This window comes from Podarcis raffonei, chromosome 9 (assembly GCF_027172205.1).
Source record: "Podarcis raffonei isolate rPodRaf1 chromosome 9, rPodRaf1.pri, whole genome shotgun sequence".
Classification (NCBI taxonomy): Eukaryota; Metazoa; Chordata; class Lepidosauria; order Squamata; family Lacertidae; genus Podarcis; species Podarcis raffonei.
The window spans coordinates 75,075,514-75,095,605 of record NC_070610.1 but is presented as its reverse complement, the minus strand read 5'-3'; the positions used below and the strand labels follow the sequence as shown (position 1 = coordinate 75,095,605).

The following is a 20,092-nucleotide window of genomic DNA, read 5'->3' as shown; positions in this document are numbered from 1 at the left end:
TCGAAAGCACATCAAAGTGCAAGTAGATAAATAGGTACCGCTCCAACGGGAAGGTAAACGGCGTTTCCGTGCGCTGCTCTGGTTCACCAGAAGCAGCTGTCATGCTGGCACATGAACCGGAAGCTGTACACCGGCTCCCTTGGCCAGGAAAGCGAGATGAGCACTGCAACCCCAGAGGAGTCCACAACTGGACCTAATGGTCAGGGATCCCTTTACCTTTACCTTTAGGCTAGATTTTGTGCTCCCACCTGCACACCCTCTTCCTTATCCCCCATCCAGAGAAGCAAGTGGCATCTTGGGGTTAAAGGGCACATCCCAGCCCGTCAGAAACATTCAAGGAGGGTGTAAAACAAGGCCAGTGAAGGGTGCAGCCTGGGAAGATGGGAGTGTGGCGTGGAGAGACTTCTGAGGGCCAGACAGGACTGCATTTGGCCCCTGGGCATGAGATTCCCTACCTCTGATCTAGATTAACCCTTGGCCTCATTTTTCAGAGCTCTTCTTAGGTTCCTGGGAGGCGATGAACCTCGTGCAGATAAGCAGTTTTCCAGCGTAAGGGGCCTGTCGTTGCAGAGGAAGTGGCAGTTAATAAGAACAAGAGACGAGGAATAAACTCTCGTCACAATTGTTCCGGGAGCTCGTCACGGCCCAATTAAGGCCTTTGCTGAACAGCTGATTTAATTAATGGATCTGCCTGGGCATTTGCATGGCATTTAGTTGTGGTCATGTCCGAATGCTTTCATGAAGCTGAGCTAGCTGGGATTATAACCGTGAGCAACGGTTTTATTTTTTTGCACAAGCAGCAGCTCTGGGAGCTCTGAAACTAGCTGAAGCAGAAAGGTGGGGTGCCTCTTTTTTAAGGGTAGGAAATGAACAAATGATTGACCCAGAGGCATAGAGCAACATCCCTTAGCCACAAGGATGCTATATGGCTTGTAAAAGGCCACAAAGGTAGCAAAAAAAAGACCTTTGGCCCTAAAATTTGGTCTGGTGCCCGGGTGTTGAGCTAGGTGGGTCTCTTGGAAAGTTTGCAGTACAGTGGAAAACGCCAATAATTCATTTCAATTGGGTTATTTATTAGTTTGTCCATTTCCGAACCCTTTGCCCTTCCCCTGATGTTTAAAAGAACAGCAAGTGTAAAATTATGCAAATTTAGGAAGTTTTCATGCTTGCATTTCCTAGGTGAAGGCATACTACTTACTGACCAATTGCATTGCAGATAACTCAGTTCTGCCCCCTCTAACATAATGCCTCCCCCCCCCAATAAATCCTGGCTATGCTCGTGTTTGCAGCCATGAGGGCTAGTAGCTTAGGATTCTAAAAACAGCCCTTAAACCAAACTTGTGGACAAGACCAAATTATTCAAGATAGGAAAATCCCATACGGAGTGTAAATGCCCTGCCCCATCCACCAGCCAAAGACATCTCGAAGCTGAGTGAAAGGAAAACGAATGGTTGTATGGAACCCTGGAGGAGGAGAGGAGGGGGAAGTTGCAGTGGAAAGTGTAGCAGGGCGGTAGGGGCCATGGACAGTAAAGAGTCTTCCTTCACTGTTTCTCAGCTGCAAAATCACCCCTACGCAGAACTGCGATTTAGCAAAGAATTATCACACCTTTCTCGTGGTTTAGCTCCAAATGTAAAGTGATGTCTATTGGAGCAAAAAATATTCACATCTAGTATACACTCATGGGGTCTGAGCTGGCTCCAGGAAAGAGAGATTGGGAGCTTCCTGAAAACATTGGTGTTGTGTGGTAGGAACAAATTCTATGTTAGGTATTACCAGCTGTCTTGATTTCAGTCTTCCAAATATCATAGCAACTTCATTCAAATAGATGGTGGGGGCACATTTGGAATACAGCATACAACTGTGGTCAACCCCCCTAGAATATAAACTGCAGAAAAGGAGAGAAAAAACCAAACACAGCTAAGGGAGGATATATTGCCCATAAATTGCCATAATGGCATAGCTATCACGAGTTTCAGAATTATTCATGGCCTGTCTAAACGTCCATCTGTTTCCCAGTTCATTCTTTTTATAGTTGCTGCTCTTCATAGTTATTGCCTTGGTCAGCAAGCGTGAAGTACAGATGGATGTGAACAACCGCTCTCAAATATATATGCTACATCTCCTCCTCTGTTGCTAAGGACACTGTTAAGAGTTTAATGGCTAGCACAGAAATGCTCAGCCTGACTCTAATCTGCATTAAAAGTCGTGGGGATACTTCAAAGGGTAATAGATATACTGTGGCATAAACTTTCACATGCCCAAAAGTGCATGGTAGTTTATCATAAAACATTTTTATATGGCCTGTTGACAAGCTCAAACGCAGTTTACACAAAAATTAGCATGTCAACAAAACAATAATAAAAGCACACAATGCAAGGTGGCCTCAGAATCTGTAAAAATGAAATGAAATACTTTGTCACTTGTACAACTTGTATACAGTGAGATTACACGAGCACCCCCCACTCAGCTCTCTTAGTCTTAATTCCCCTCGTTTACTGACACATACACACACACCCCAAACCGAAAGTCAGTTGACCTGTTATCTTTTCGTTCAGCAGCCTAACAGCCCACGGATAGAAGCTGTTCTTTACCCTGTTGGTGCGACTAATCATGCTTCTGTATCTTCTGCCCGAGGGCAGATCAAGAAAGTGCCGGCCAGGGTGTGAATCATCCCTGAGAATTTTCCTCACTCTCCTGAGGCAACGTTCTTCCGTTATTTCATCCAGCGGATTCACAGGACAGCCCATAATATTTTGTGCTGTGTTCACCACCCTCTGTAGGGACTTCCTATCAGATGAAGTCAAACCAGAGTACCACACCGTGATGCAGTATGAAAGGACACTTTCTATTGTGGACCGGTAGAAGGAGATCATCAAATGTTGACTGACATCGTTCTTTCGCAATACTCTGAGGAGATGGAGTCTCTGTTGGGCTTTCTTAACCACCTGGGTTGTATTAATTTTCCAAGTAAGGTCTTCACTGAGATAAACTCCTAGGAATTTAAAGGAAGACACTCTCTCCACACAGCCCTCCCCGATGTACAGCGGGGCTAGTTCTCCTCTCTTCCTCTGAAAGTCCAACACCATCTCCTTTGTCTTGCTGATATTAAGGTGCAAGTTGTTCCCTAGGCACCATGTAGATATTTTCTGGACCTCCCCTCTAAACGCTGATTCATCTCCACCTGTTATTAAACCCATTATGGTGGTGTCATCTGCAAACTTAATAATTGCAGTAGATGGGTCAGATGATACACAATCGTATGTATACAATGAATACAGGTAGGGACTTAGCACATATCCCTGTGGTGTGCCAGGGCTGATTTTTAAGGAATTAGATGTTACATGTCCAATCCTCACTGTTTGTGTCCGATCTATCAGAAAGTCTTTAATCCAGTCACAGATAGTAGAAGAAAGGTTCATGTCAACTTTTTAATGAGGGTGTCCGGAAGGATGGTATTAAAAGCTGAGCTATAATCAATAAACAACATCCTGACATAGTTCTCCGGTTTCTCTAGATGACTAGCTGCAAGATGAAAGGCGGTAGCTATCGCATCATCCGTGGACCTATTTCTTCTATAGTTAAACTGATGTTTATCAAAGTCCTGTGGAAAGCAGGTTCTAAGGTGTTGAAGGACCAGTCTTTCAAAGCAATCCATCACTACAGATGTTAATGCAATAGGTCTGTAGTCATACAACATCTAGCACAGGGCATTGCAAATGCAACAACAGGCATTATTTTTTAATAATAATTTTACTATTTATACCCCACCCATCTTGCTGGGTTGCCCCTACCATTCAGGGAGAAATCATTAAATGTGGCCCGGGGTTTGTTTGTTTTTTGAGAACCATTAGTCTAGAGCAGTGGTTTTCAACCAGTGTGCCATGGCGCCCTGGGGTGCCTTGAATGATGGTCAGGGGTGCCGTGGGCAACAATGGCCTCAGTTTCTTTTTCCTTTCCTCCCTTCCCTGATGCGTTCTCGCATCTCTGCCTCCCCAAGGCTTGCACAGCTGTTTATTGCAGCAGCTCTGGCCATAAGCTCTGCAGGCAAATGGGAGGGGGCAGCTCAGAGACCAGGGGCAGCAGCAGTGGCTGCCCAGAGGACTCCCAAGGAGAGGGGAGAGGAGGGAACATTCCACAAGGGAGGATATTCAAAAAAGGGTGAGAGGCTGCCAGCTCTGCAGGCAAGAGGTGACATAACTGGGCTCCTGAGCCCCACAGGGATTCAGCAAAAAGAATGCAGTTGGCCAAGGGAGCCGTGGACTCCCAAAAAGGTTGAAAACATCTGGTCTAGAGGAAAGCAACAAGAAAACACACTGGAAAGCATGGGCTGTTTGTTTGATGCAACAGCATCTAATCTCCCTGTAAACAAATCAGAATGAATGCTCAGTAAATAGCAAATGAGGGCACACGCCCAATAAACAGGTCACCCAGAGTGCTTTTGTCCTGTTTAATTGCGCAAGGTCCTGGCTAAACTTTAATCCCAATTAGGCACTTAATTTTGAGTATGTTAGCACACTGGAGTTGGTGTGGTTAGAGAGTGTAAGACTAAAGGTCTGGGAGTGTCCAGGGTTCAAATTCCCACTGGGCCATGAAAGGTGACCTTGGGAGTCCAGTAGGTTTTGCCATCTGCACCGTATAATACATGATTCTCCTGTACCCCAATGTAAAATGCTACATCCAATGTAAAATGCTACAATGTTAAAGGAAAATATAATGAAAATGATGTATAGATGGCACTTGACCCCTGTAAAGTTAGCAAAGATTTATCACAATAGTGATAATCTATGCTGGAAATGTAAAGAAAAGGAGGGTACCTTTCATCATATGTGGTGGACCTGCCCCAAGGTGAAAGACTTCTGGGAGAAGATATATAATGAGCTGAAAAAAAATGCTGAAATACACATTTGTTAAGAATCCAGAGGCCTTTCTTCTTAGAATAACAGGTCTGGAATTGCCCCAAAAAAGATGTTAGATTGTTTTTGTATGCCACAACTGCAACTCGAATTTTATTAGACAAGTACTAGTCACTGCCTCTTAGCCTGGCCTACCTCACAGGGTTGCTGTGGGGATTAATGGAGGGGGAGAGAACCATGTGCGGTGACTGGAGCTCCTGGGAGGAAAAAGGCGGGGTAGGAAATAAATCATTGAAGAATTGATGCTTTTGAATTCTGGTGTTGGAGGAGACTCTTGAGAGTCCCATGGACTACGAGAAGATCAAACCTCTCCATTCTGAAGGAAATCAGCCCTGAGTGCTCATTGGAAGGACAGATTCTGAAGCTGAGGCTCCAATACTTAGGCTACCTCATGAGAAGAGAAGCCTCCCTGGAAAAGACCCTGATGTTGGAAAAGATGGAGGGCACAAGGAGAAGGGGACGACAGAGGACGAGATGGTGGGACAGTGTTCTCGAAGCTACCAGCATGAGTTTGACCAAACTGAGAGAGGCAGTGGAAGACAGGAGTGCCTGGCGTGCTCTGGTCCAGGGGGTCACGAAGAGGCGGACACAGGCGGACACGACTAAACAACAACAGGAAATAAATAAATAAACCCCCTCGACGACCAATGGCCTCCATAGACCTCAGTGAGCCTCCCTCCCCAGGAAGCGGCCTCAGTCACCATTCGGCTTTGGCCTGTACAAAAAGGGAGGGGAGGAAGTCACGCGACCCAAAAAAATAACGGGAAGGCGCTCCGCTGGGTAACAGGCAGCCTGAACCGGCCCCATGGCGCTTCGGGCCTGTCTCGGAAGCGCCTCTTGACGACGCCGACCGCGCTCTCCCCTAGCAACAGCCGGGGCAACGGCGCCCTCTTGCGCCTGCGCGGCGGCAGCAGTTGTTTTTTTTTTTACACGCCCCTTTCCTCGTGCTGAAGCATGCGCACACCGGAGAGGCACCCGGGCGCGTGCGCAGAACCGAACTTTTCTCTCGGCGCGCCTGCGCGAATGCTGACTTTTCCCCCCCTCCCTCCACTGCCTCACCTCCAGTACTTAACGTCAAGCTCGCGAAGGCAGTTGAGCCCACCCGCTTGCCGTAGGGCCTCTCCCGGAAGTGCGCGGCCGAAGCGGGAGACACCGGAAGCGTTCCTGAGGAGAGAGGTCGCGCAGGGCGGGGCGGGGAAAGAGGCGGCTTGCCTGACAGGGGCCAGACCCGGCGGCAGCGGAGGAAGGAGGAGGAGGACGAGGACGGAGGCAGCGCCGTTCCCGGTGAGCGAAGGGCAGGCCGAGGAGGAGGCGCTGTCGGTGTCCTGAGGGGGGGGGGGGCGGCCGTCTCGATAATAAATACACTCCCCACCATACAAAGCGGGGGGAGGGTGACGCGCTCGAGGGGGCAGGGGCGATGCTTGGAGCCCCTGCGCGGCACGTCACAGTCGCCTCTCCTCAGCCCCCGCCCACGGCTCTACGTTATAGGACCCTGGGGAACACGTCATCATCTGGGAGTGACGTAATCTGGCCGGTGCTCTTCCCCCCACTTACCATGCCCCCCGTGTCTGCGTCATAGACCCCAGGTGCCTCCCCCCCCCCATCTCTCTGCTGGCACGTCCAGACTTTCATTGATACCAATTTACCCTTCAGGGAGGGGCCAAAGGCTGATTTTTCTTAAAATAATAATTCAGGGTAAATTGGTAGCAAATTCGTGTCTGTGGAAACACCTGCAGGGTCCTAGCCATGGTGGCTATGCCCTGCCCTCTGCAGTCAGAAGCTGTGATGCTTCTGAATGGCGGCTGCCAGAGGCCACAGGAGAGGACAGTGTTTCTCTCCTGCTCGGGTCCCACTTGCAGGTTTCCCAGAAGAGGAACCTGGTTGGCCACCATGAGGACAGGATGCTGGGCTAAATGGGCCATTGGCCTGATCCTGCGGGGCTTTTCTTACGTTCTCAGTGGAGTGAGTCGCATGCAGGTTGCACAGCAGGCACTTTCCTTAACGCTTCCGTTATGGATTAGCGTGTGAAGCCGCCCATCATCTAGCAGCCCAGGATTGTCTGCTCAGCAGCTGTTTCTTAGGTCTCAGGCAGAGAAGGGTCAACCGAGGAGGCCTTGATATTCTGCCATGTGTATTCTGCCCTTTTCGGGGGTGACATCTGCAGAGCAGCACTGCAATGGCAACTATCACATGTACAGACACCACGCGCCTGCAGATTTCTTGTGCATGGTGTAATATGATTATAAAGGATGCCTAACATTCCCTGTGGGGCCTATGCATATGTTTTTTCTTCGTTATAATAATAAATTGGTAGTAATGACATTTCCAGTGGTCTTCTGTAAATGAGGCACTATACATAAAATATACAGGCTGAACTTTTATAAGCTAAATAAGACAAGGCACACAAGGTGAAGTGAATTATTTTGGGTATATATCATCTGTTAATACATCACAGTTAAGGACAAACACTGAATGCATACACCATGCATACAAAAGATGGTAAATTCGTCTTTCTTGGAAATCATATAATTGTAGAGTTGGAAGGGATCCCAAGGATTATCTTGTCCTATACCTATACTGCTGGAATCTCAACTAAATCATACATGACAGATTGCGATCCAACCTCTGCTTAAAAAGCTTTAAGGAAGGAGAGTCCGCCACCTCTACTGGGAGTCTGTTCCACTGTCGAGCAGCTCTTACTGTCAGAAAGTTCTTCCTGATGTTGAGCTGGAATCTCCTTTTTTGTAACTTGAAGCCATTGATTGGTACGGGTACTACCCTCCTGAGTGGGAGGAAACAAGTTTGCTCCATCTTCTATGTGTCAACCTTTTGCATATTTAAAGATGGCTGTCATATCTCTTCTCAGTCTCCATTTTTACAGGCTAAACATACCCAGCTCTCTCAACTGTTCCTCATAAGGATTGGTTTCCAGATCCTTGATAATATTGGTTGCCCTTCTCTACACACATTCCAGCTTATCAATATCCTCCTTAAATTATGATGCCCAGAACTGGACACAGTTTTGTGTCATCTGCAAATTTGATGAACATCCCCCGGATATATTCATCCAAATACAGTAGTACCTTGGGTTACAGACGCTTCAGGTTACAGACGCTTCAGGTTACAGACTCCGCTAACCCAGAATAGTGCTTCAGGTAAAGAACTTTGCTTCAGGATGAGAACAGAAATCGGGCTCCGGCGGTGCAGCAGCAGCACGAGGCCCCATTAGCTAAAGTGGTGCTTCAGGTTAAGAACAGTTTCAGGTTAAGTACGGACCTCCGGAACGAATTAAGTACTTAACCTGAGGTATCACTGTAGTTTGTAAAGATGTTGAACAGTGAACCTCTGACAAAACCCTGTGTCACCCCACTTGTCACTTTTTCCCAGGATGGTGAGGAACTGTTAGTGAGCACTCAGTTGGTCAACCAGCTTTAAATCCACCTAACAGTTAACTTGTCTTCCAGCAGATATTGGAGTAGTTAAAATCTCCCGTGTCTCCTTTTTGAATGTTTTGTTTTACATTACACTTATACCAAAGACAGAGACTGAAAAGACCCAACTTAAGAACTACCGACCCATCTCCTTATTAAATGTGGATTACAAAATCTTTGCTGATGTTTTAGCAAAGAGACTGAAAAGAGTTTTGATGGAGGAGATTCATGGGGATCAAGCGGGCTTTCTCCCGAAAAGGCATTTGTCGGACAATGTAAGGAATATAATTGACATTTTGGAGAAGCTGGAAGTGAATATAAACACTAAGGCTGTTTTGATATTTGTGGACGCCGAGAAAGCCTTTGACAACATTTCTTGGAGCTTTATGTTGAAGAACCTCCGGGGGATGGGGGTAGGCCAAGGGTTTGAGAATGGTATAGGTGCAATTTATTCTGAACAGAAAGTAAAATTAATTGTAAATAATGTGGTTACAGAAGAGTTCAAGATTGAAAAAGGGACACGACAGGGGTGCCCTATCTCCCCATTACTTTTTATATCGGTCCTGGAGGTTTTGCTTAATATGATCAGGAGGGACCAGTTGGTTAAAGGGATTCAGGTCGGAGCTAAACAATATAAACTGAGAGCATTTGCAGATGACCTAGTACTTACATTGCAAGAGCCAGAAGCTAGTACGAAAAGAGTTTTGGAAATTATCCAAGAGTTTGGTCAATTGGCAGGATTTAAATTGAATAAGTTAAAAACAAAGGTATTGGAGAAAAATCTAACACAGGTTGAAAAAGAAAGGTTTCAGAATGAGACGGGGTTGTCTGTGGTTAAAAAAGTGAAATATTTGGGGATAAACATGACAGCTAAGAATGTGAATTTATTTAAAGATAATTATGAAAAAACTTGGACAGAAGTGAAAAAAGACTTGGAGATTTGGTCAAATCTTAAGCTTTCCTTGTTAGGTCGAATTGCAGTTATAAAGATGAATGTATTGCCAAGAATGTTGTTTTTGTTTCAAGCATTGCAAATAATGGACAAAATGGACTGTTTCAAGAAGTGGCAAAAAGACATATCTAAATTTGTCTGGCAGGGCAAAAAGCCCAGAATTAAATTTAAGATATTAACGGACTCAAAGGAAAGAGGGGGGTTTGCCCTGCCAGATTTTAAATTGTACTATGAAGCGGCAGCTTTCTGCTGGCTGAAAGAATGGCTGCTTCTTGAAAACACAGACATTTTGGATTTGGAAGGTTTTAATAATATTTTTGGGTGGCATGCATACTTGTGGTATGACAAGGTTAAAGCACATAAAAGTTTTAAAAACCATATTGTCAGGAAAGCATTATTAAATGTCTGGGTCAGATATAAAGATTTGCTGGAAAGTAAAACTCCAAGGTGGCTGTCGCCAATGGAAGCTAAGGCAGTCAAAAAGTTAAACATGGAGTCTAAGTGGCCAAGATATTGGGAAATTTTGGAAAAGGAAGGGGACAAACTGAGATTGCAGAGTTTTGAGAAATTAAAAGGGAAGGTGAGAGATTGGTTGCACTATCATCAAATAAATGAAGCGTTTAAAGTGGACAGTAAAATTGGCTTTCAGGTGGAAAAATCAAAATTGGAGACAGAACTGTTAGAACCCAGTACTAAGAATTTGTCAAAGATGTATAATTTGCTGCTGAAATGGAATACAGAAGATGAAACGGTTAAATCAGCTATGATTAAATGGGCTCAGGACATTGGTCATAATATTTTGTTTGCTGATTGGGAAAAGTTGTGGACCACCGGGATGAAATTTACGGCATGTAATGCCTTAAGAGAAAATATTATGAAAATGATCTATAGGTGGTACATAACCCCAGTCAAGCTTGCAAAGATTTACCATTTGCCCGACAATAAATGTTGGAAGTGTAAAGAAAAGGAAGGTACATTTTTTCACCTTTGGTGGACGTGCCCGAAGATTAAGGCATTCTGGGAAATGATCTATAATGAACTTAAAAAGGTATTTAAATATACTTTCACCAAGAAACCAGAGGCCTTTCTCTTGGGTATTGTTGGCCAAGGGGTGTTAAAGACAGATATAACTTTTTTTATGTATGCTACAACAGCAGCTAGAATACTTATTGCGAAGTACTGGAAGACGAAAGATCTACCCACACTGGAAGAATGGCAGATGAAGGTGATAGACTACATGGGTTTGGCAGAAATGACGAGCAGAATCCGAAACCAGGGAAGAGAAACAGCGCAAGAAGAATGGAAAAAATTCAAGGACTATTTAAAGAAATATCACAAAGTTAACGAAAGTTAGAATGATGATGGACTGAAAGTAAATGGTTACTATTAGTAATGGTTAAGACAAGGAGAACAAGGAAGGTTAGCTTAAACTTAAATTAAAATAAGGGAAGATTTGCTGAGTAATTGATAAGAATTTGGAATACAGAAAAGGGAGGCATGAGGAAGTCGGGGAAGGAAGGTATAAGAAATTAGGATATGAAATGGTACATGTTTTTTTTGTTTTGTTTTTGTTTCTGTTTTTGTATGTTTATGTATGTTCATGTATGTTATGTTTATATGGAAAACTTTTTGAATAAAAATATTATAAAAAAAAAAAAACAGAATAGTGCTTCAGGTAAAGAACTTTGCTTCAGGATGAGAACAGAAATCGGGCTCCGGCGGTGCAGCAGCAGCACGAGGCCCCATTAGCTAAAGTGGTGCTTCAGGTTAAGAACAGTTTCAGGTTAAGTACGGACCTCCGGAACGAATTAAGTACTTAACCTGAGGTATCACTGTAGTTTGTAAAGATGTTGAACAGTGAACCTCTGACAAAACCCTGTGTCACCCCACTTGTCACTTTTTCCCAGGATGGTGAGGAACTGTTAGTGAGCACTCAGTTGGTCAACCAGCTTTAAATCCACCTAACAGTTAACTTGTCTTCCAGCAGATATTGGAGTAGTTAAAATCTCCCGTGTCTCCTTTTTGAATGTTTTGTAATCTTCTCTAGGAGCGCATCACCCAGGTCTGTCATGGAAGTCTATAGCTGACACCTTCAGTAAGGTGACTGTTGTTTCCCTCTCCTACAGTTTTTACCCATATACTCTTAATCGGTCTTTCATGCTCCAAGTCATGCATCTCTTCACAAGTGTAAACATCCTTTACCTATAATGCTGCCACTTCTCCCTTCCTGTTTGATGTATTCCTTTTGAACAGATTTTGCCATTTCAGTCATGAGTCTCATCCCACCAGGTTTTAGTAAAGCCTACATGGTCATATTTGCCATCCTGTTTTAAAAGCTCCAATTCATCTTACTTGTTTTCTATACTCTGTGCATTCGTGTAGATACAACTGAAACCATGAGTCATTCCTCTGCACAGTGGTCCTTCTATCGAAACTACATGGGGCCGTCTAACACAGAATACGGGCAGGTGTCTTTTAACCCATTTCCACTGCAGGCTGCAGTCTTTTCTGCATCTTTTGCACTTTGATTCAGCCTGCCTAGATGTGCATGAGCCACCCTAAAAAGGCACTAGAAGCCCCATTTTCTCTCTACTGTCTTAACAAATATGGCCTCCCTATCCTCAATTCACTTATTTCCTCCCCACCAGCCCAGCAACTTCTTGTAGCAATGCAGGAAAAAGAAGCCAATCAATTAGTCCTGCCTACGTATTACAGGCATACTGTTCTGACATGTTTTGCTTTTGCCCACTGCATGATGGGCTAGAATCTGAGCGGTTTTCCAAAATATATATATAATGTAATCTCTGGGCCTTTTTTTTTTCTGGTTCTGTGGTGGCTCCACTTTCTCAACACCAGGTGGCAGCAACAGACTCTTTTCTTCTCATCTATGATCAACTGACAGAACAGCATATTGTGTGGTTCTGCTAGTTTTTGAAACAGAATTTATTTTACTTGCTTTACAGAAAATCTGTATGTATTCCTTTCCTCAGAGAAAGGGCCGCTTCGAGAGCTTAATTTTGATGAGGAAATGGGCTGGAGAGCAATGGTTTAAGGAACCTCTCTTCTTCTCATCAGCCTTCAGATTGCCATCTCAGGCTATCTATATTTTGTAAAACAAGAGTGTAAAGAGAATATCAAGCCAATGCAAAAATACAGTGTTCTACTTTGCAGTTCATCAGGGTTTTGTTTGCTTGAGGAGGAGCTTAACACAGTGGTAGATCATAGGGTTTGCATGGTTGCTGTGATCTCAATTAAAAAGGATCAGGTAGTAAGTCAGGCTTCCTCAACCTCGGCCCTACAACTCCCATGATTCCTAGCTAGCAGGACCAGTGGTCAGGGATGATGGGAATTGTAGTTTCAAAACATCTGGAGGGCTGAGGTTGAGGAAGCCCGTAGTAAGTGATGAGAAGCATTTCTGTATCCCACCCTGGGGAATGACCGCTGGTCATTTAAGATGGGCAGTACTAGGCTAGGTGTACCAGTAGTCTCTCTCTTGATATGTCAGCCAAATAAGCTGACTCTGTCCTCATGTGAATCATTTGGTTCCTAGCCTAATTTGTCCTGCAGTGGGTGGGCAGCTGTAATAGCTCCACCAAGGGTTCTTGAATTCAGTTGTGACCAACCCTGCTACTACTTAACTTAGACCACAAGCTTAACACTAGTCAACATTGTGATGCAGCAGCTAATGCTATTCTAGGCTGCATCAACAGAAGTTTAGTGTCCAGATCAATGGAAGTAATAGTACCTCTCCACTCTTCCTTGGCCAGGCCACACCTGGAGTACTCTCTCCAGAAGAGACTGAGAGGAGATATGATAGCCATCTTCAAATATGTAAAGGGTTGACACATGGAAGATGGAGCAAACTTGTTTTCTCCTGCACTGGAATGTAGGACCTGTACCAATGGCTTCAAGTTACAAGAAAGGTGATTCCGACTCAATATCAGGAAGAAATTTCTGACAGTAAGACCTGTGCGACCGTGGGATGGAAGGTGGTGACCTCTCCTTCCTTGGAGGTCTTTAAGCAGAGGTTGGATTGCCATCTGTCATGTATGCTTTAGTTGAGATTCCTGAATGGCCAGGGGTTGGACTCGATGACCCTCGGGATCCCTTCCAACTCTACAATTATATGATTCTGTAGCTATTATTTCCCCACTCTGACACATCGCTCACATCTTGAGGAAGCAAAGCAAATTCAGCAGATTAACTAAAAATACTACTTTTTTGTCCTGCATCTCCCACCATTCATCTTCATTGGATAACCTCGTTGGGTTTTAGTATTATATCAGAGTGGGAAGGGGGGAAAATATATCTCTACTCCACATTTCTTCCATGTTCCCTCTTTTCACATTTCTTCTACACCAGGGGTGCCCAAACTTTTTTCAAAGAGGGCCAGATTTGATGAAGTGAACATGTGTGAGGGCCAATCAAAGTTGTTGACCTTTTTAAAGGATTGGACTTGTTGAACTTTTTTTAAGATAGAAGTTGTAGAGCTTTTTTTAGGATTTTACCCCAGGAGATAGACTGCCATAGGGGCCAGATTAAACCGACTGGCGGGCTGGATTACACCCCCGAAATGGACTTTCCACATGCCTGTTTTACACGAAATAGTCTCAAATGTTTGTAATATTTCCTCATAGGAGAGTTGTGCCAGGCCAGTGAAAATTTTGGTTACTATTTTTGGCATCTTCTCCAGGTCTCCAATATGCTTTTTGAGATGTGGTAAACAGTATTCCAAGTATGGTCGCACCATAAATTTAGCTATAGTACTACATCTAGACTTTGGTGTCTGTTAAGTTATTTCACCATGCTTTTGCTTCTAATTAACCCTCTGTGTAAGCAGATTAGACACAGAAGAGAGTTAATGGTTGTTTTGCTGGCTGGGGGTCTTTTTAACTGACTTGACTTTGAAAAAACTGCCTTCTGGGAAGTGGTGGCAGTTCCTGGAGAGCTAACTGAAAACCTTTTTAACACCAAATCCATTTTTTTTTACTCAGTTTCCTTGCCATCAGTTACACTGCATCGACTCTGTGGTTTAGCATTTGAAATCAACGTTGCAGTAGTAGTTTTAAGTTGCTAAGCAAAATCCTTTGGACTTAACTCAGACATCATGTTTCCACCTCCCTATTCTTCCTCTTTCTACATGTGGATTTCCGGGCTTGCTAGAATCATAGTTTGAACCAGATTATGTCTGAACCAAACCAGTGACATCTCACGCTGTCATTGTGTAGCAGACATACAAATGTGCTGAAAGCCTCTGGTCTTTGCTGCTTCCAGAGCAATACAAATTCATTTGAAATACAGTCATACCTCCGCGAACATCCACCCCCTTGATCGTCCATTTTGGTGGACATCCATGGCAAACCCAGAAGTACCAGAACGGGTTACTTCCAGGTTTGCTGCTTTGCACATTCACTGAAGTGCAAAACCGCTCCACGTGCACAGCGACGGTCTGTCAAGCGTCTCTTTCCTCGAGCGTCCAGGGCTCCGGAACGGATCCTGGACGCTCAATGAGGTACCACTGTACATTCAAAATGGAACTGCCATTTTGTTTGAAAGCTGGATGTTGCTGAATGTAAGGTGGTGCTTCAGGCATAAATCCAAAGCCATCTTCTCTTGCCAAAGCTATATGGACTGTTACTGAATCAGCAGGCCCATTGTGCGTGGGGCATTCAGGTAGCCCTCAGCCGTGGTAGAGCGTTCAAGAACTTCCTTCTTCCATTTTTTTACATCTTGTGGTGAGCATCTGTGCCTAAAGAACAGCCTGATAAGGCTTCAAAGTTCACAGCTTCTAGATACCTGAGTGATCCTGTTAAAAAAAAGGCATTTTAAACTACCGTATTTTTCGCCCTATAGGACGCACTTTTTCCCCTCCAAAAATGAAGGGGAAATCTGTGTGCGTCCTATGGGGCGAATGCAGGCTTTCGCTGGAGCTTGGAGAGCGAGAGGGGTCGGTGCGCACCGACCCCTCTCGCTCTCCAGGCTTCAGGAAGCTATCAGCAAGCCTGGGGAGCCTGTGGGAGTTCCCGCAGGGCTCCCTAGGCTGCGGATAGCAGCCTGCTTCCCGGAGCGCGGGGCGCGCTGAAAGCAGAGCGCCCCGCGCTTTGGGAAGCTACCCGCAGCCTGGGGAGCCCTGCGGGAGTTTCCGCAGGGCTCCCTAGGCTGCGGTTAGCAGCCTGCTACACGGAGCGCGGGGAGTGCTGAAGCAGAGCGCCCCGCGCTTCGGGCAGACATTGGGCAGCCCCACAAGCTCGGGGGACAGCTGGGAGGCACAGCACTGCCATCCCGCTGTTCCTCGACCTGGTTTGGAGGCTGGCGCTGGGGAGAAGCGCGCTTCTCCCCAGCGCCAGCCCCACAAGCTTGGAGGACAGTGGGGAGGCGCAGCGCCGCCATCCCACTGTTCCCCGACCTGGTTTGGATTCCCCGACCTGGTTTTGGGGGGGAAATAAAGGGGAAAAAATTCCCTTTATTTCCCCCCCAAAAAACTAGGTGCGTCCTATGGGACGAAAAATACGGTATCATTTATTTCCCATTTTCTGGGGCCAGCATGTCTCCAGTACCATTGTCTTCCAAAGACCTGAAACATTTCATATGTCCTCATTGGACTTGAGGGTTGGGGTGCTATTTGGCAGTTATAAAGAGCTTTCAACTATAGTTGTCACCAGCTAAAGAAATCTCAGTTGGTTCATCAATGATGTGAAAAAAGAATAAAAACAATAGTCCTGCAAGGGAGTGAGAATGCTTTTGATAGTGCTTTTTCTAAGGACTTCTGCTTGAAAACAATTAACCAGGGCATTTGATTAGTCAGTCAGAAGTCTGAACATCACAGCCCTGCTTCTTGCACTTTTTAAGACTTTTTAAGATTGGATCCCTTTCCACTTCAGCCAGCAACTGCTTCGGCCACTGATAGTGGATGTGGGAGGTTTGATCACACTAGTCATTCAAGCTTGCAAAGGCAGCACAAAGAGTTGTTACTTTATGGTCAGGAATGGACCCCAACTGGTGTGTCCTAAATCTTTGTTTAAATGCTATTTGTGAATTTCTTCTGTAAAATGTTTGAGAACCACTGTAGGCCGCATACTGCTAAGGGGGGTTGCTGCTTCTTTCATACTAAAGATTTGCACAAACCTTAAATATTTGAAGTTAACGTAGGATATTATCTGCATAGACATGCACTAGAGTATGGATACAATTCATAGCGTATTCTAGTCCTGATAGAGATTCCTGTAGTAACCGAGCACCTAATCTCTTAAAATAAGGGACCTGTCCGTCACTTTGCAGAATACCTTGGTTGCGTGAGAGGATGGAGCAGGATTATTGGCTGCTGAGTATAGTCAGCTTTCTGGTGGATATCCATGTGCTGAGATTGTTTGAAGTGCTGGGTAAATGCTGCCTTTCAGGGCATGTCTTACTATAGTGTTAAACGGTTAAGTCTTTTTTAAAAAGAAAAAGAGAAGCCATCATGACGGATGCAAGCCACTCATTCTTCATCTGCCCTTTTTTCAGTACCTGGGACCATTTCTGACCTGGTAATTGTGACCATGGCTACGAGGATAATATGCCGAAGATTTGCAGGGCAGCCTTGCAGGGCAGCTGCGTTTTCTACTACAAGCAAGGCTGGGGGCAAGACAGTATTCTTCCGAAAGGCAGAAGGCGGCGGCCAGCCCAGCAAAGAGGCGGGAGAGGGCTCTAAACCCGCCACCATGCTCAGACTGTGGAAGCCTGCAGAATACCGGGTATCTTTTAATCCATCCGCCTACCCAGGAACCAAAGCCATATCTCGTGAGGAAGCCTCAAGAAGTTTGGAGGAGGGTCCGCTAGAAAGTGACTGTCCCAGGATTAGTGCCAAACCGTTACAGAGTGCCTGCAACGTTACCTGTTCGCGGAAGCTTTCGAGCACGCAGAACACACTGCTGGATTTGGAAGGCAATCACACTCGGCCCATCCGACCTTCCTTGGAGCAGCCAACTAAACTGGACCCTGTGAAAGACAACGGGGAAGCAGCTGACGTGGAGGCGTATGACCCTAAGGAAGATATCAGGCTGTTCCAGAAGCAAAGGCCCGAATACAGATCTCTGTGCTACAACCGAGATGAGTTCCCTCAGCCCATTTCTGTGGAAGAATGTGACCGGATATTGCAGAAAATCTCTGTGTTGAAAAGTAGCCTGAAACCAAGAGCAATCGCAGAGTATTTCTTCAAGCTGAGCTGCTTGCCAGTGGAACAACAAGTAAGCATGAAGTCCAATCCAAGGTTTTCTGTGCTGTGCCGCTATGGAATTGAGAAGGTCCAGCTCTTCGATATTTCCGAGCTCATGATGGTTTTAGAAGCATTTGTCTGCCTGGCCATCCCACCCTCCCACTCTATGTTGAATGTGTACGAAGCGGAGTGCTGCCGCCGGGTCTGGGACATGACGCTAGACCAGCAGCTGATGGTGGCTGACCTGTGGCGGTGCTTAGGCCGCAGCGTCCCTCAGTACTTGGAGAGCATGTTGAGCTGTGTCAACGTGCGTTGGAAAGAACTCTCTTTGCCCCACCTGGTCCAGCTGGTCTACATCATAGGCGAAGGCCGTAAAGCCCCTGAAGAGTTAATGAAGAAATTAGACTTCTTGGTGTTAAAACATCTGGACTCTCTCAATCTAGAGGAAGTGGGTGCCATTTGCTTAGGGTTCTTCAAGTCACACAACGGTCTTTCAGAACATACCATGCGGAAAATTGGAGATAAAGTCTCTGCCCGTATGTCAGACATGAGCTCTTTTGCCTTGGTGAATGTCCTCAAGATGTACCGCTACACTCATGTTATTCATCTTGACTTTATGAATCAGCTTGGGAATGTTGTTCCTCCCATGATACCATCTATAGGCATTCAAGGTGTCATGCACATCACCCTTGCCTGTTCAGCTTTGCATTATCTGGATGAAAGGATTATGAATGCTGTTGCTGCCTCTTTGCCTTCCAGAGTTTCTTATTGCCGGAGCAAAGATATTGCCAAATTCTTGTGGTCATTTGGATGCTTGAACTACGAGCCCCCCAATGCAGAGGAGCTTTATGCCAGCCTCGAGGAAGAGATGCGTGCAAAGATGCATGAAATCCAGAAATTCCCGGAGCATTTCCTCACCTTTTTGTTAGCTCTGGCATTTGCAGAGCGGTTCCCGAACGACTTGATAGACTATGCTTTGGGTCCTGAGTTTGCAGAATTAATCAGCAAGAGTGAATTTGACCTTAGCAAGGACTTGTTCACTCTGGATGGCACGGTGGAGATTGAATGCCCCAGTTACACAGGCCATCGCCTTGAGCCGCGGCTTAGGCAAGAGGTAGCAGAGATGCTGTGGAACGTTGCCAAGAAGGATATTTTAACAAAGCCGGAATCTACTGAAGCCCTGTCTCTACTGGGGGAGATGTTGGGTGGGCCCCAGTATGTCAAAAGTCACATGCTCTTGCCTCATACCAGATCTGTTGATTTGGAGATTCGTTTTAACTCTGACCGAAAGCCGTTGCCGTTTAACTCTCAGGCAGTTGTAAAATTGGAGCTGAATGAAAGTGGAGTTTCCCTTACAGATGACTTGATGAGCCAGCTTTTAAACAGTAGGCCTAGTAGCCAATCCCCCGTGAATAATACTGAAAGCAAGATAGAAACGTCTACCCCAAGCAGAGCAGCAGCATTGCCACAGGATCCGCCCCCGCCCACTTGGGATCATTTTACATTTTCGAACGGAGTTCCACTGACGGGCGCCATCTTGAATGCTTTAACCAAACCCAAGGCCTCTTCGTGCGAAGCTCCAGCCCCTCGGTTGAATGAGTTGCAAGGCCAGGATGTGAAACTAGCCGTCCAGGTGTCTGGCAAGAACCACTACTGCTACAGCACCAAACGCCTTCTGGGGTTCCACAGTTTGAAAAGGAGGCAACTCCGTCAAATGGGATACGTAGTGGTAGAACTGCCCTTCTGGGAGTGGCTGCCTTTGCTCAGACGTAGCCGGTCGGAAAAGCTGAGCTATTTGCACCACAAAGTGTTTGGCGCTTTAGATGACATAGGTAGTCAATGACCCGTCTGCAGGTTTTCAGAACCAAAATTCTGAAAAGTTTCCTCACGCACTGATGCTCTTGGTCTTGGGCAATGTAGCTAGGTAGTTTAGCATTGCCATATAATGTACCTTTTCAAAGCTGCTCGGTTGCCAGCATCTCTTTGCAGGGTCTGTGCTTCCGTATTCTTAGGAATGGCAACATACCTCTGAAATGGTCCCTAGCTTGCGAATGTCTCTCGCAGTGATTACCCTGTAAATAAAATGTTTATTCTAATAGAATTTTATATGTGCTCTTTTTCCTCCCTGGAGTGACAGCTAGCTTATTTAAAAGTGAACAGGGAGCGAGCAAAGCTCTTCAAGTGTTAATGGTACCAATGTAGTCCAGTGGTAATGTCTAGATGTAATGCCCAGTTCACTTATCACTCTAAATGAGTCTTATTCTCCATCTGCAAAATGAGAATTAGCTTTGCCTGCATAACCGGATAGGCTAGGAGAAATGCGAGCGAGAGTGATGCTGTAAAGTGCTTGGCATGTTAAACCGATTATTTTGTTTTTTACAATCTCTTCTAGAAGAGGCTCTCCTTTGTTGGAAATTTTTGAACCGAGCTTGGGCGGCCATCTGCCAGAGATTCTTTAGCTGTGACTAGATGGCACTTGGGGTCCCATCCAGCTCTACAATTCTATGATTCTAGGAAAGGCATTGTGGGTAATATGGAGTGTTCACATAATAGGTTTCCACCATCCTTTATTACACTTTAACCACCTTCTTGTTTAGAA

At 45.4% G+C, this 20,092-nt stretch overlaps 2 protein-coding genes across 6 annotated transcripts in view; both read left to right on the top strand.

Annotated features, from left to right (window-relative positions):
- The first annotated feature begins 5,924 nt into the window (after window positions 1–5,924).
- The window catches only part of UBOX5 (U-box domain containing 5), a 31,274-nt gene continuing 17,106 nt past the window's right edge, over window positions 5,925–20,092 (top strand). For 2 of the 5 annotated variants that reach the window (XM_053402086.1, XM_053402085.1), the window contains exon 1: window positions 5,925–6,200. In XM_053402086.1, coding sequence (XP_053258061.1) covers window positions 5,940–6,200 — 261 coding nt within the window. In that variant the 5' untranslated portion in view covers window positions 5,925–5,939. The remainder of the gene's footprint in view (window positions 6,201–20,092) is intronic. The other 3 variants (XM_053402088.1, XM_053402089.1, XM_053402087.1) reach the window with 3 other exon arrangements.
- On the top strand, window positions 6,093–19,594 carry FASTKD5 (FAST kinase domains 5). The gene is made up of 2 exons (XM_053402083.1): window positions 6,093–6,200; window positions 16,803–19,594. Exon 2 carries the CDS (start codon window positions 16,838–16,840, stop codon window positions 19,334–19,336), a length of 2,499 nt encoding a protein of 832 aa, XP_053258058.1. The 5' UTR covers window positions 6,093–6,200; window positions 16,803–16,837; the 3' UTR covers window positions 19,337–19,594.

Excerpts from the sequence above, each read along its gene's own strand:
- FASTKD5 (XM_053402083.1), top strand. The coding sequence starts at position 16,838 with ATGGCTACGAGGATAATATGCCGAAGATTTGCAGGGCAGCCTTGCAGG.